This window comes from Loxodonta africana, chromosome 15 (assembly GCF_030014295.1).
Source record: "Loxodonta africana isolate mLoxAfr1 chromosome 15, mLoxAfr1.hap2, whole genome shotgun sequence".
Taxonomy (NCBI): Eukaryota; Metazoa; Chordata; class Mammalia; order Proboscidea; family Elephantidae; genus Loxodonta; species Loxodonta africana.
The window spans coordinates 83,431,530-83,448,937 of NC_087356.1; the positions used below are offsets into that span (position 1 = coordinate 83,431,530).

The following is a 17,408-nucleotide window of genomic DNA, read 5'->3' on the forward strand; positions in this document are numbered from 1 at the left end:
AATAGAAAATTTTAGAAGGGCAGCATTCAGACAGTCTGATTCTTAAAAGAGATCACTTGAAATTCCAGGACAAAAATGAAGTTGTAACCAGAGAAAAACAATGATAATGTCTGAAATTTTTTTTTAAAAAGAAAGAAATATGAGTTTTAAAATAATTCTTTTCATACTTGAGAGGTGTTAGAAAGTCTGGTAAGACAAGAAAGGGGAACAAAGGCAGAGAGAATAACATTGTATATGTATATATCCATGTAAGTGGACCTGTAACAAGGAAGCTGGAAAACCAAGTGGCATTAAAAGGACCCTGCAATAATGAGGTTTTCAGTGTCAATTTTTGCTGAAATTTTTAATGTCTTCTTTCTGGTTTGAGGCAGGAAAGTAGGGACCCTACTAGATGAAATAAAGCCCAGAGACTTGATCTAGACCTGAGCAGCCCTGCATTCTTCAGGTATTTAACTCCTTTGTTCCTTAGAGCCCATGGTAGGCTCTATATCTCAGACTTCCTTTTCTGTAGATCACACAAGCTGATAGCCAAACAATGGTACCTGGGACACCAGGAGCAGCTGGGAGGAACAAGGTTCTATTCTGGGGCTGGTTTATCTGAGGATAAAAAGAATCATGGGACATAAAATTTTCATGTTTCTGTGTTTTCTGTTTTTGTTCTGTTGTATGTTCATTGTTTTTGTGTTATCTCTTATAGGAAGCTAATCATGAAAACAAATATGACAAATCATAAGACACTGTTGGTACTGCTGTTTATGTTAGCTTCCTGGATAATTTTTACAGTTTTCAGAAACTCCACACAGGTAGGAATTGCTTTCTGTCTGTGTTTTATAAAGGCCTGGTTTCGCTTGATATCTTGCCTGTTCTAGAAAAGTTCAAAATATAAGACCTATAGACTGGAGTGTGGAGTTCCAGCAGCTTACAGACAGATCCTAAAAGGATCAAAGTGCCTGGTAATATTATTTTTTTAATGGGAGAGAATAATATTGTGTGTGTATGTATATATGTATATACACATATTCTTCCTTTCTCACTTATATATGTTATAATTATCTTCGTCCAACTTTTAGCTTATCTTTTCACTTTCTTTAGGGACTTCTGAAGAATACTTTCATTTTTATCTAGTAAAATTTATGTCTCTTTTGATAGTTGAGGCCTTTTTTAGTCTTGTTTAAGAAACTCTTCTCTATTTTGATGTCAGATTACTTATCTAAATATTCTACTCAATGTTTAAAGTTTTGTTTTTGACATTTAAACCCTTAATGCATGGAAATTGATTTTTGTGTGTGTTTGTGTGTGTGTGAGAGAGATTTTCCTTGTATTTCCATATAGATAGCCACTTTTTATCTCTTTATTTTGTAGTCCTTCTCTCCACGCTTATTTGACATGCCGCTTTTGTTGTATATCAACATTTCAAATAAGTGCAGATCCCTCTGGTCTCTTTGTTTCATTCCATTGATCAATTTGTCTTTCCTGTGCCAATACTACATTGTTGTACTTAATATAGCTTCATAATTAGTCCTGAAAACTGGTAGGGTAAGTTACCCTTCTGAGGGTTCTTGGCCAATCCTGGCCCTTTACTCTTCCTAATACATCTTAGACTCAGACTGTTAAATTTTACAAAAGACCTAATTAAATCATATGTGCATCACATTAACCAGGTAGATCAACTTGGGGCAAAAAACAGATATGTTTATAATATTGTGTCTATTTATCAACATGTGATCTCTCTCCATTTAGATTTTCTTCAGTTTTTCAGTAAAGTTTACAATTTGTTGCATACAGATCTTAAGCATCTTTTGTTAAATTTATACCTAGTATCTAGGTACTTTATAATGTCTACATTTTGTTGCTGTTGTAAATGGTGTCTTTCTTTTGTTGCTGGTTTAGAGGAATGCAATTGTTTTTTGCATATTGAACAGCCAAGGTTTTACTTTCAAAGATGTCTAATAGATTCATAATTTCATGGATACAGTATCATCTAACATTACTGTAAGGTTCTGTTTTGCTTTCGCTATTACTTCCATTCCCATGTGTGTCCTCTCTTTACCGAACCTGATACCTCTCTTTCTTGTGTTGGCTTTCATAAATTTTTTGCCAATTCTTGGTTGTGTGCACATCCTTATATTTGATTCCGTGGTAGCAAGTCTGTTGACTCTGTTACCTGTTTACTCCAGCTTGTTTGTAACAGGTACAAAAAGCACCACAGGGCAATACATGCTCCCCATTCATCTTAGGTGTTGCCAGGCACACAGGACCCTGTTCTGCTTCTCCAACTCAAATGCTGGTGTTTTTTACTCCCACCCAAGCACAGAAATCCCTGTTACATGGGGAAGCCAGCATAACTTGTACAAGGCAAGGTCACGGTTGCTGCACAGACACACTCAAACTCCCTGAGGGACTGAATTGCTGGGCTGAAGACCTTATGCTGAGTGAAATAAGTCAATCACAAAAGGATAAATATTGCATGACCTCACTTATATAAAATGACAAGAAAAGGTAAATGTATAGACAACAAAGTTTATTAGTGGTTTCCAAGGGCAGAAAGGAGGGAGGAAAGGGGGGCTACAGTGATGGAAATATCGCATTGATTACGGGTAGGGTTGCAGAGCCAATTATTGTAACTGTTGTCAAGAAATTGTGCACCTGTAAAAAACTGAATCGGCAAAAGTTGTGTGATAGACATATTTACAACAGCAAAAAAACAGTAGCTGCTGAAGCTGCTTATGTACAAGCAAACACCTCATGGGACTTAGTTCCTTAGTTTGGAGTTTAGGGTCATGGTTTCATGGGACATCCCAGTTAATTGGCCTAATAACATGTTTAGTGTTTATGTTCTACCTCCTAGTTCCTTACGTAGCGCCTAAGGTCATAAAAGCTTACAACCACTCATCCAAAGCACGACAATTGCTCTCAATTAGCCTGGAGCAAGAGAGAAGAAGGAGAGGAGAAGGATACCAAAAAAACCAAACCCAGTGCCATCAAGTTGATTCCGACTCATAGCAAAAAGGATATGGAGTAGCTAATTGCCTCCATGAACAACTGCCTCCTTTGCCGTAAGACCAGATGAACTGGATGGTGCCTGACTACCATTACTGAACATTTTGATCAAAGATTCTATAGAAGAATTCTGATCAAAAGAGGGGAAATGCAGAACAGAATTTCAAATTCTCATGGACTCCAAACTTCCTGAACTCATGAAGGTTGTGTGAACCCCTGGAACTATTTTCCTAAGATAATCTTTAAACATTAAACCAAAAATATGTCCCAAAATCTTCTTAAAACTGAACAATATTTTAACTTAACTAATAAAAAATGTCTTCCTTGAGCATTATGCTCTTTTAAGAACTATCCATATATGGTGTCATGGATTGAATTGTGTCCCCCAAAAAGTATGTGTCAACTTGGTTAGGCCATGATTCCCAGTATTGTGTGGCTGTCCTCCATTTTGTGATTGTAATTTTATGTTGAGAGGATCAGGGTGGGATTGTAACACCACCTTCACTCAGGTCACCTCCCTGATCAAAGGTAAAGGGAGTTTCCCTGGGGTATGGCCTGCACTGCCTTTTATCTCTCAAGAGATAAAATGAAAGGGAAGCATGCAGGGAGTTAGGGACCTCATAACACCAAGAAAGCAGCACCAGGAGCAGAGGGCGTCCTTTGGATCCCTGGTCCCTGTGTCTGAGAAGCTACTCGACCATGAGAAGATTGAGGACAAGGACCTTCCTCTAGAGCCAACAGAGAGAGAAAACCTACCCCTGGAGCTGACACCATGAATTTGGACTTTCAGCCTATTATACTGTAAGAAAATAAACTTTCTTTGTTAAAGCCATCCAGTTGTGGTATTTCTGTCACGGCAGCACTAGATAACTAAGACATATGGGGTCAAATTGATAGCAGCAATTCGAAAGATTAGATAGGAACCTTAGGGGGCAGTGAATTTATGCTAATACGGAAGCAACATCTCAGAAAAGGAGAGCGAGAATGTTGCACAACTCGAAGAATTTAATCAATGCCACTAAATGATACATGTAGAAACTGTTGAATTGGTATACGTTCTGCTGCAAAAGACTTTTTTAAAGTGTTAAAAATCAAAGATATCACATTGAAGACTAAGGTGAGCCTGACCCAAGCCATGATATTTTCATTCGCCTCATATATGTGCAAATGCTGGACCATGAATAAGGAAGACCAAAGAATTGGTAGATTTGAATTATGGTGTTGGCGAAGTATATTGAATATACCATGGATGGCAGAAGAATGAACAAATATGTCTAGGAAGAAGCACAGCCAGAATGCTCTTTAGAAACAAGGATGGCAAGACTTAGTTTTACATACTTGTCTTTGAAGAAGGACATCATCCTTGGTAAAGTACAAAAACCAAAACCAAATCCCATGGCCATGGAGCCAATTCCAACTCATAGAGACTTCATAGGACAGAGTAGAACTGCCCCATAGGGTTTCCCAGGAGCAGCTAGTGGATTTGAACTCCCAACCTTTTGATTTCCAGCCAAACTCTTAACCACTGCGCCACCAGGGTAAAGTATAGAATGGGCAAAAAAGAGGAAGACCTTCAATGAGATGGATTGACACAGTGACTACCACAATGAGTTCAAACGTAGTAACATTTATGAGGATGGCACAGGACTGTGCAGTGTTTCATTCTTATGTACACAGGGTCACTATGAGTTGGAACCAACTCGATGGCACCTAACGACAATAATATATTTTGCTGTGTATATTCTCAACAACAATAAAATTAAAAAAAAAAATTAAGACATTACTATGATAATTTTCAGATTCTCTGGCTCCTTCCTGGTTTTTGTATAATCTCTAATTATGATGGTAAGTTTTTCCATTTCTCCCTTCAATTTTGTCAATTTTTGCTTCATGTATAAGTACATGTATTTGTAGGCACATAAACATTTATAGTTACTATATTTTCTGACCAATTAACTCTTTTATCATTATGAAATGTCCATCTTTATTTCTGGTGATATTCTTTGATTTGAAGTCTACTTTAATATTAATATTAGTTTTTTATGCTTACATGTCATATCATTTTCCATACATTTACTTTCAATCTAGCTGTATCTTTATATTTAAACCCAATTCATTGTACACACCAAATACTTGGATCTTGCTTTTTTCCCTCTGCCTTTTAGTAGAGTAGCTACCCCACTCACAATTAATGTAATTATTAATATAAGTGGATTTAGGTCCACCACTCTGCTATTTGTTTTCTGTTTGTCCTCTCTGCTTTTTGTTCCTCTGTTCCCCTTTCTGCCTTCTTTTGAGTTAAATGAAGACGTTTTTAGAACATATATATGTGTGTGTGTATATATATATATCTTATTTTTTAAAGTGGTTTTTCTAGGGATTAAGATACACATCCTTAACTTTTAGAGTTAATATTGTATCACTTCATGTGTGTTGTTGTTGTTAGATGCCATCAAGTCAGTTCCAACTCACACTGATGCTATGTACAACAGAACAAAACACTGCCTGGTCCTGTGCGATTCTCACAAATGTTACTATGTTTGAGCCCATTGTTGTAGCCACTGTGTCAATCCATCTCACTGAGGGTCTTCCTCTTCTTTGCTGACCCTCTACTTTACCAAGCATGATGTCCTTCTCCAGGGACTGATCCCTCCTGATAACATGTCCAAAGTATGTGAGACGTAGTCTCACCATCCTTGCTTCTAAGGAACGTTCTGGTTGTACTTCTTCCAGGACAGATTTGTTTGTTCTTTTGGCAGTCCATGGTATATGCAATATTCTTTGCCACCACCATAATTCAAAGGTATCAATTCCCCTTGGGTCTTCCTTATTCATTATCCACCTTTCATATGCAAACGAGGTGATTGAAAACACCATGGTCTGAGTCAGGCAAACCTTAGTCCTCAAGGTGATGTCTTTGCTTTTTAACACTTGAAAGAGGTCTTTTGCAGCAGATATGCCCAATGCAATGTGTCTTTTGATTTCTTGACTGCTACTTCCATGGGTGTTGATCCAAGTAAATCCAAGTAAAATGAAATTCTTGACAACTTCAATCGTTTCTCTGTTAATCATGATGTTGTTTATTGGTCCAGTTGTGAGGATTTTTGTTTTCCTCATGTTCAGGTGTAATCCATACTGAAGGCTGTAGTCTTTGATCTTCATCAGTAAGTGCTTCAAGTCCTCTTCACTTTCAGCAAGCAAGGTTGTGTCATCTGCATAACGAAGGTTGCTAATGAGTCTTCCTCCAATCCTGATGCCAGTTCTTTTTCATATAGTCAAGCTTTTTGGATTATTTGCTCAGCATAGAGATTGAATAAGTATGATGAAAGGATACTACCGTGACACCACATGGCTGTCAGCTATAGCCATAGGCTGCAATATTATGTAAGCCTTCAAAATAAAGTGGAACTTTTTTGTGTGTGTGTGCTTTAAGTGAAAGTTTACAAATCAAGTCAGTCTCTCATACAAAAACTTAAACACACCTTGCTATGTGTCCTAGCTGCTCTCCCCTTAATAGAAGCACACTCCTCCTCTCTACCCTGTATTCCCTGAGCCCATTCAGTCAGCTCCTGTCCCGCTCTGGCTTCTCATCTTGCCTCCAGAGAGGAGCTGCCCACACAATCTCATGTGTCTACTTGAGCCAAGAAGCTCACTCCTCACCAGTATCATATTCTGTCTTACAGTCCAGCCCAATCCCTGTCTGAAGAGTTGGCTTTGGAAATGGTTCCAGTCTTGGGCTAACAGAGGGTCCAGGGACCATGACCTCCAGGGTCCTTGTAATTTCATTCAGACCATTAAATCTGGTCTTTTTACAAGAATTTGAGATCTGCGTCCCACTGTTCTCCTGCTCCTTCAGGGATTTACTGTCGTTTTCCCTTTCAGGGCAGTGATTCGTGGTAGCTGGGCACCATCTAGTTCTTCCAGTCTCAGTCTGATGTAGTCTCTTGTTTATGTGGCCCTTTCTGTCTCTTGGGATCATCTTTTACCTTACATCTTTGGTGTTCTTCATTCTCCTTTACTCCAGGTGAATTGAGACCAATTGATGCATCTTAGATGGCTGCTTGCTAGCATTGAAGACCCCAGACACCACTCAGCAAAGTGTGATGCAGAACGTTTTCTTAATACATTTTCTTATGTCAATTCACCTATATGTCCCCTGAAACCATGGTCCGCAGACCCCTGTCCCTGCTACTCTGGCCTTTGAAGCTTTCCGTTGTATTCAGGGAACTGCTTTTGGTTTAGTCCAGTTGTGCTGACTTCTCCTGTATCGTGTTATCTTTCTCTTCTCCCAGAATAGTTTTTGTCTACTATCTAATCAGTGAAACCCCCTACCTCCCTCCCTACCCTCATAACCATTGAAGAATATTTTCTTTTGTGTTTAAACTTTTTCTCGAGTTCTTATAATCGTGTTCTCATACAGTATTCTTCCTTTTGCAACTAATTTCACTCAGCATGCCTTCCAGACTCCTACATGAGATGTTTCATGGATTCATCATTGTTCTTAATTGTTATGTAGTATTCCATTATGTGACTATACCATAATTTATTTATCCATTCATCTGTTGATGGGCACCTTGGTTGCTTCCATTGTTTTGCTATTGTAAACAGTGCTGCAATGAACAGAGGTGTGCATATATCTGTTCTTGTGAAGGCTCTTATTTCTCTAGGATATATTCCAAGGAGTGGGATTGCTGGACTGTATGGTAGTTCTATTTCCAGCTTTTTGAGGAAGTGCCAAATTGACTTCCAAAGTAATTGTACCATTTTATAGTCCCACCAGCAGTGTATAAGTGTTCTAGTCTCTGAGGTGGAACATTTTTAATGACAACATTTTTTTTAAAAATCGAAATCCAATGGTAAATATTCAATTTGTTAACAATCATGTATACAAAGAATAAGAGAAATCCACCAAAATGTTAATAGTAATTATCAATGGTTGATATGATCATAGGTGATTTTTCTTCCTATATAGCTTCTGTATTGTTTAATTTTTAATAATAAATCAGTTTTATTTTATGATTAGAAAATAAATATTTTTATAAGCCTATGTTTCTGTATCTTCTTTAGGAGCAAAAATAATCATAAAAATACAAATAAACCTTAGAATATTTAAGCAAAATGTAAAAGATGAAATAGGAAAAAGAATCCATATTTTACAAAGAAACCTCATGTATTTTAAACAGTTTTTAAGGATTTATTTAAATTACGGAATTTTACTTTTCAGATTAAAAAAAAAGAACAATAAACATTTGTTCTCTGCTATGCATTTAAAAAAAAAAAAAATTCTCATTTGATCTTCACAAATGCCCTATAAGGTAGATTTTAACACTGCCACCTTAAGGAAAATGATTCTAAGATTTGAGGGGATTAAATGGCTTGTCTAAAACAAATTAACCAGTAAGAAGTGGAGTTCCACCATAAGATTTTCTAAGGAAAATCATTATTCATATCAGATATATGATTATAAAATTTCAACATTTTATATATTTTTTTTATCCCTCCATTATTCAATAGAAGATAGAAGATGGCTAACCCATCAAAAATTAATATATTAAATAGGGACATTTTCTATGCTTTCTATCATACTTCTTATCATTTTAGTTTTTGACTGCACTCATGTTGCCCATCTCCCTCCACTACTAGAATTTCAAGAAGTCTTCATGCCCTGAAGCACCACTGCATTCAATGATCTTACCAGTAATGACTGACCTGAGGATAAAGGAAATTATGAAGAAATTAGACCAGCTGATCCCACCCAGGCCTTTCCCCCACGTGAACACCACCACCAGCGCAGCACACAGCAGAGTCACTGTGCTCAACCCTCGTGACACCTACTGCATAGGGGAGCACCTAGACCTCCTGCTGGAGGTGAGGGACCACCTGGGACACAGAAAGGAGTACGGTGGGGATTTCCTGAGGGCCAGGATGTCTTCACCAGCCCTGAAGGCAGGCGCTTCAGGAGAGGTGACCGACTTCAACAATGGCACCTACCTTGTCCGCTTCACTCTGTTCTGGGAGGGCCAGGTGTCTCTGTCCCTGCTGCTCATCCACCCCAGTGAGGGGGTGTCAGCACTCTGGAGGGCAAGGAACCAAGGCTATGACAGGGTGATCTTCACTGGCCAGTTTTCCAGGGATACCTTTCACGTCAATACTGATTGTGCCCTGATTTTAAACTCAAGTACTGAACTGTGCCAGTATCTAGATGGTCAATACCAAGAAGCCTTCTACTGCGTGAAACCTCAACACACACCCTGTGCTGCACTCACCCACATGCGCTCCAAGAACAAGGAAGTTTCTTATCTCAGCAAACAAGAAAGGAGTCTCTTTGAAAGGTAAATCATTATTTCTGGAGACTACTTGGGCAAATATGGTGTGACCTATACGTTGATCCAATGAAGGTCTTATCAGTATATCAGTATTGGAACTCCTTATGAAAAGCCATTTGAGAAGGGATCTGTGAATTGATTTGGGGACTGTGCTCACTCTCCGGTAGTCCCCAAAATTTTTGGATATTTAACCCTTACCATTGAAACAAAAAAACTCTTATCATTGAAACACAGAAATAAAAATTAAAAGAGGGTGAGAAATAGATGAGTGTGTACGTATGCTCTAATATATTCTTTCTGCATTGCAATAAATCACCTTGTACACCTACTGGATGTCTGTATCCCGTGTACTAATAAGCAAAGAAATGAAGTTTTACTAGATGGCCTGAATCTCTGGACATGGTGGTTAACTTATCACCAAGAAAGAGCTAAACCTAGATAATCTGGCTTCTCTTGTTTCCTGGTATTTTGGGCTACCTGCAGATTAACTTCTGTATTTGTCTCTTTAAGGTCAAATGTGGGTGTAGAGATTATGAAAAGTTTCAATGCCATTAACATCTCCAGATGCAACAGTAAGTTCTCCTTCTGCTTGGTAGGTGTGCTTAGTCCTGTTGTTGTTCTGTTGGCTTCCGTCGAGTTGGCCCCCAACTCATGACTCCCCATCTACAATGGGATCGGACCACTGCCCTCTGTTGCTAGTCCTAGACTCCCTGAAAGGGTTTCCTCTTTCTGCTGAATTTGTTCACTATTATTAGTCTTATTGGCACCCTGCAAATCTGGCTTTTCTATGGTAGGCCAAGGTACCAGTTACCTAAGTGAGTGAATAAGTGCAGCCCCTAGGATGTCATAAACCTGTTTTACTAGCTGTAGCTCTCATCACCTATCTATCAGGAAACAGATTACCTGCCCATCTAACACAATAACCTTCAAATGTCAAAACTCTTCCCCAGTTCTACACATAGTTCTCTACCTCCCCACACCACCGCCCCCTCACAACATCATCTGCACCATCGCTACCATCACCGCCCCTTACGCCACACCTCCTCACACTGCCACCACCATCGCCACATCCCACATCACTACTGGCCCAAGAGTCGCCGTCTAGAGGTTTCCAACCTCTTCTTCATCTTTGCTGTCTTTCAAAGAATTTTAACATATAACATAGTACTTTCACTGTTGTATTTACTAATTTCTCTTCAATTTCTTTGACCCCTCACAGCCTAGGAATGATTTAAGGCAAGAGCTTTCATGTCCCTTGAAGTTCAACATTTACAGCTTGCTAATCAATTTATTCACATAGAAGTCTAAATATGTGCCTAGAGATAGAAATGGCATTTTTTTCACTCAGGGCACATGAGTATGCTCATACCGGTTGTCAAAATATTAAACTACTTCCCTTTGGCTTTTTTTGTTTGTTTCTTTCCCTTTGGTGGGTGAATAATCACTGCCCCAAGCCTCACCATCACAGCACCTCGTCCTCTCAGATTCCCAGATTCTTCATAAACCAGTGACTAATGGGTTAATGCCTGATATATCTTGGGCCTCCAGGACCCTACTCCAGCCTACAACCATACCCGTTACAGACTGACCAGTTCCCAAGCCAAACCAGTTGTTATTTTTTTTTTTTTTCTCATCACCCTGCTTTTAACTCAAAACATTTACAGTTTGATGGTGGCACTGAAGTCACTGTGACAGAATGTGACAAACTTGGGGGTGAAGTGGGCTAAAATGATAGTGTAATTGAGCAGTCATTACTATGCAAGAATTGATGGTTTCACTTCCATAGAGAAGCAACCAAATATTTAAAATTTTACCCAGAAGGCCATATTTTCCTTTTCTGCGAGAAAACATCTGCTCTCACAATGAACATTAATGGGGATTATTTAGAAAATTTACTTCAGAGAAAAATTTTACTGAAAAAAAATATCTATCCCATTAGCAGGGTGCTTCAATAAGAGTTTCCTGCTACTAAAGCCACATTCGCCCCTACTAAAAGGGTAGCTAGAAAACACAGTAGGCTCTTAATAAACACATACTGGTAATTTGATGTTTTAGAAGATCCTGTCTTGTTGATTCTTTGGCAGTACCAGCAGTTCCAAGGAAAGAGAAATGCAAGCTTGGAATGATATCCACAGCCCCCAGTGGGCATGTCTGGAAAGACACATGGAATCCTGTCTCCTGTAGTTTGACTTCCATTGAAATGAAAGAATGCCTGAGAGGAAAACTCATATATCTCTTGGGTGATTCCACAGTCCGCCAGTGGATGGAATACTTCAAAGAGAGTATCAACAGTATGTCTCAGTCTAAGCTATTATTGACATCCCTTTTGGAGACTTCTTTTTCATTTCAAGAAGAGAAAGGAATATGGGAAACGTCTCTTCGTTTTCATATTCCTTAGTCACAACACACTAAAACTTTTTGCATCATTATCTTTCCTTTAAAAGCATACATTTATCTGACTGGGAGGGAGCCAGTATAGACAAAGGTTTATTACATTCCTATCCCCCAAAGAATACACACGTAGGTATTTACCCAGCATGCTCAGAAAATTATTGATACAGCTGAAGATATTATATTGTCCACCTTCCACAATATGGGGTGATGATTAAGGGTGTGAATACTAGCTCCAGACAGCCTGTTTTCTCCACATGCTCAGTGGGCTTTCTGTCCCTCAGTTTCCTCAGCTGTAAAATGGAGACAAAATCAGTCCCCACCTAATAAGATTGTCATGAGGATTAAATAAGGTAATATATGCAAAGCATTTAGAATACTGCTTGTTGCAAGTCAGTTCTCTACAGGTATCATCATTATAGGTACCATCCATATCGATGAAAGGACAGAGCTCAGGAGCACGGTGATGATGTTGCATTAGGTAAGCACAATGGTTGAAAACACGGGCTTTGGAGTCAGACAGACCTAGGGTGTGCCACTTAGAAACCATGACCTTGGGCATGTAACTTATTTTCTCTACCTAATTTTCCTCATCAGTGAACTAGGAATAATAACAGTATCTGGTGGCTGTCAGGAAGATTAAATGAGGTACCGACTATAAAATATTTAACACATTACAAGACACATAGACACATACAAAGTGCCCAATAAACAGTATTAAAAAAAAACAGTTACCATAGGGTCAAGTCAATCCAACTCATGGTCACCCCACGTGTATCAGAGTAGAACTGTGCTCCTTACAGTTTTCAATAGCTGATTTTTCCAGACGTAGATCGCCAGGCCTTTCTTTTGAGGTGCTTCTGGGTAGACTTAAACCTCCAACCTTTCAGTTAGCAGCCAAGCGCATTAATGGTTTGAACCACTCAGAAACTCCCCCAAAAAGCCATAGCTATTGTAATTATTATTTTTAGTTAATGTCAGAGTTGGGGCTGGAATTTAGTTGCTCTTTTCACTGAACCAAGAGTATGCCAATAATAAATCCGAATCCACTAGTAGATCCTAGCTATCTGACCTGGAAATGCATCACTGCCCGCCTCTGCACGTCCCTGTGCCCTGGGCTCTTATCACAGGGGACAATGTAACAGGTGTGGCAGCACCCTGGTCTACCTGGCATGAGGTCACTCATACGATCTCAACCTAGATGAAAACTATTCCTCCTTTTTAAAACAAAACAAAACCCATTGCTGTTGATTCGATTCCAACTCATAGCAACCCTGTAGGACAGAGTAGGACTGCCCCAAAAAGCAGCTGGTGAATTCGAACTGCCAACTTTTTGGTTAGCAGGCATAGCTCTTAACCACTGTGCCACCAGGGCTCCTATTTATTCCTCCTTATAGAAAGTAAAATTAGTAGCATCTTGGCTCCAAGTTTTAAGGGGGAATCCCCAAGAGAAGGGGAGAGTTCTAAACTGTGGCCTCTGATAAACAGCCAAACTCCTCAGAACCTCAGTTTCTTCATCTGTAAGATAAGGGGATAACCTTTAGCCTCATGTAATGGTGGATCTCTATAATGATGGATCTCTTAGGTTATATAAAGTACTGAACTACTAAGTTACCTACTCTCTTCAGCTAATTTTTTGAGTTGTGGTAGGAAAACATTTGCTGCGTATTTTGTTAAAAGTTAAATTCTATGGCCAGAGTGTGCTTTTGGAAGCAGACTTAAGAAAATAGCCATTCCTCCACCCTTCCACTGCAGCACCTACATTTCCAAACCTCTCTGGGTTAAGACTTCAAATCTAAGATGGTACCTGTTACAAAGCATTAATAATTCTTTTCTAACCATTTTCCTCTTAAGTTCTAGTTACAAAGCATCTGTCCTTGATATTCTGTTAAGGGAGTGATTAGTCCAACGAAAAATGGAAGGACTTCATTTTATATGACTCATATACTATCTTCAGTTGTGTTAAGATCAGGTAGACCATTTTCACAAGAATTGGGAAGAACTTGAAGTCTAAGTCCTGATTCCGTTACTTAATAAATGAATGACTTATTCATTAGAAATACCCTTTTCAAAAACATAAACAGACCTTGCTAGATGGAATACACAGGAATCAAAATGAATACATCTGTGGAAAGAGGCAATGGAGAAGCTCAATATCATCAGTCAGAACAAGGCCAGGGGCCTATGATGGAACAGACCATCAATTGCAATACTGAAGGATTCTATGGGCAAAATATTGAACAAAGCAGGAATCATCAAAACAGGTGGAAGAAATACATAGAGTAACGGTACCAAAAAGAATTGGGTGACATTCAACCATTTCAGGAGATAGCATATGATCAAGAACCAATGGTACTGAAGGAAGAGGTCCAAGCTGCACCAAAGGCACTGATGAAAAACAAGGGTCCAGGAATTGAGATGTTTCAACAAATGGATGAAATGCTGGAAGCGCTCACTCGTCTATGCCAAGAAATTTGAAAGACAGCTACCTAGCCAACTGACTAGAAAAGATCCATATATGTGCCCATTCCAAAGAAAGGTGGTCCAAAAGAATGCAGAAATTATCAAACAATAAATATCATTACCATCACATATAAGTAAAATTTTGCTGAAAATAATTCAAAAACGATTGCAGCACTATGTTGACAGGGAACTGCCAGAAATTCAAGCCAGATTCAGAAAAGAACATGGAACAAGAGATATCATTGCTGATGTCGGATGGATCTTGGCTAAAAGCAGAGAATGCCAGAAAGATGTTTACCTGTGTTTTACTGACTGTGCAAAGGCATTTGACTGTGACCATGACAAATTATTGCTAACACTGCAAAGAATGAAAATTCCAGAACACTTAATTGTGCTCATGTGGAACTACACATAGGCGAAGAGGCAGTCAACTAACAGAGCGAGGGGATACTGCATGGCTTAAAATCAGGAAAGGTGTGCGTCAAGGTTGTATCCTTTTATCATACTTATTCAATCTGAGAAGCTGGACTATATGAAGAACTCGGCATCAGAATTGGAGAAAGGCTCATTAGCAAATGACACAACCTTGCTTGCTGAAAGCAAAGAGGACTTGAACCACTTACTGACAAAGATCAAAGACCACAGCCTCCAGTGTGGATTACACCTCAACATAAAGAAAACAGAAATCCTCATAACTGGACCAATAGGCAACATCATGATTAACAGAGAAAAGATTGAAGTTGCCAAGGATTTCATTTTACTTGGATCCACAGCTGATGCCCATGGAAGGAGCAGTCAAGAGATCAACGTATTGCATTAGCCAAATCTGCTGCAAAAGACTTCTTTAAAGTGTTAAAAAGCAAAGACGCCACTTCGAGGGCTAAGGTGCACCTAACCCAAGCCATGGTGTTCTCAATTACCTCATGTGCATGTGGAAGTTGGACAATGAATAAGACCACAAAAGAATTGATGCCTTTGAATTATGGTGTTGGCAAAGAATATTGAATATACCATGGAGTGCCAGAAGAATGAACAAATCTGTCTTGGAGGAAGTACAGCCAGAATGCTCCTTAGAAGCAAGGATGGCAAGACTTCGTCTCTGGTACTCTGGACATGTTATTGGAAGGGATCACGCCCTGGAGAAGGATATCATGCTTGGTAGAGTACAGGGTCAGCAAAAAAGAGGAAGACCCTCAACGAGACGGATTGACACAGTGGCTGCAACAATGGGCTCAAACATAGCAATGGTTGTGAGGATGGCATGGGACTGGGCAGCATTTAGTCCTGTTGTACATAGGTCACTACGAGTTGAAACTGACTGGATAGGACCTAACAACAACAATCTCGGGCAGATCATTTCCCCTTTGGGTTTTGTTTTTCATAACATAGCAATAATAAAGAGAGCAAGAGCTTTGAGGTGAATGAATATATCATCCCAATAAATGTTTTTTAAATAAATGCTTTAAAAATAAGTACTATACTACTACTATTATTATAGATGATGTACTCAGCACTTTTCTACGAATATGTAAAGGAAATATAATCCACTGCCGTCGAGTCGATGCCGACTCATAGCAACCCTACAGGACAGAGTAGAACTGCCCCATAGAGAAGTATAGAATGCAATCTCACTCTTAAGAAAACTTATAGAGTATGGGGAAATAGGTAAGTTTCTAGTTTTCTTGTATCCAATAGTACCTTTCTCTATCCTCAAATTAATATAGTCAACAGTTAACAAAATGTACGGAAATAATACCTACAAACTGACCACATCATTCCCCAAATGAAGTCACTTCAATGTCTTACCCTCACTAGTCCACTTACTTGATCCCACATGATTCTACAAATGGGCAACATAATCTCTTACATTCATGCAACACTTCTGATTGTTCAAAAAGCTTTCAAAACTATTCTCTCATTTAAACTGTAATAAATCACAATTTTTTTTTTTTTGATCAATTTGTTCATTTACAAACACCAAGTCTTTTCTTCTATCTTTATGACTAGTCAGTCCTGGTAATCTTATTCTCCTTTGATTTTGGGATTGCCTATTTGTCATCAGCACTGAAGTCAGTGGATCTTCATGAATCTGGAAAACTTCGACACCAACTTGCTGTGGACTTGGATAGGAATATCAACATCCAGTGGCAAAAACATAGTTACCCCTTGATTGGATCACTGACCTATTCAGTCAAAGAGATTGAGTACATTGCTCGGGTCATTGACAGAATTGGAGGAGGAAAAAATACTGTCATTGTTATTTCTCTGGGCCAGCATTTTAGACCCTTTCCCATCGATGTTTTTATCCGAAGGGCCCTCAATGTCCACAAAGCTGTTCAGCATCTTCTTCTGAGAAGCCCAGACACTACAGTCATCATCAAGGCAGAAAACACCAGGGAGATGTACAGTGATGCAGAGAGATTCAGTGACTTTCATGGCTACATTCATTATCTTGCCATGAAGGACATTTTCCAGGATATTAATATGGGTATCATTGATGCCTGGGATATGACCATTGCATATGGCACAAATGATGTCCACCCACCTCAATCTGTGGTCAGAAATCAGATTAATATATTATTAAACTATATTTGCTAGATAGCACACGTCTCTGCAGCTCATTCACTTCATTAAAAACATTAAGCGTCTGCTAGCATACCAGATGCTGTGTTTGGCTCTCACCTCCCAAAGAGCATGAGGACATAGTCTGCACTATGGATGATCCATGAGCCACCACCAGTCAGCCAAGTCAGTTATTTCTAAGCTGTGCTTCCACTTAAAAATGAAAATATTCAATGGAATACATGAACAACTGCCTGCCATGAGACGAGAAGAACTGGATAGTACCTGGCTACCATTACTGAACATAAAATCCTGATCACAAGGGGGAAAAATATAGAGCAGAATTTCAAATTCTCATGGCATCCACATTTTCTGGAACCATTGAGACTGTATTAACCCCTAAAACTACTGTCCTTAGATAATCTTTAAACCTTAAAACAAAGATATCCCATGAAGTCTTTTTTAAACCAAGCTTAATTAGTAAAGAATGTCTGCCTTTTGAGCACTGTTCTCTTTTAAAGAGCTATTTATATGTATTCAAACTGACGAGAGCAACTCAAAAGGTAAAACAGGAGGATTAGAGGCCAGTGAGTTTGTGTTAATGGAGGAAGAACAATTTCAAAAAGGAGGGTGAGAATGGTTGTACAACTTGAAGAATGTAATCAA

At 39.0% G+C, this 17,408-nt stretch overlaps 1 protein-coding gene across 1 annotated transcript; it reads left to right on the plus strand.

Annotated features, from left to right (window-relative positions):
* The first annotated feature begins 569 nt into the window (after positions 1-569).
* LOC100668381 (NXPE family member 4) lies at positions 570-16,836 on the plus strand. The gene is given in 5 exon segments (XM_023558232.2): positions 570-803; positions 8,602-9,332; positions 9,837-9,898; positions 11,411-11,617; positions 16,243-16,836. Coding segments are annotated over 5 exon segments (1,632 nt in total). The 5' UTR covers positions 570-707; the 3' UTR covers positions 16,779-16,836.
* The last annotated feature ends 572 nt before the right edge of the window (positions 16,837-17,408 follow it).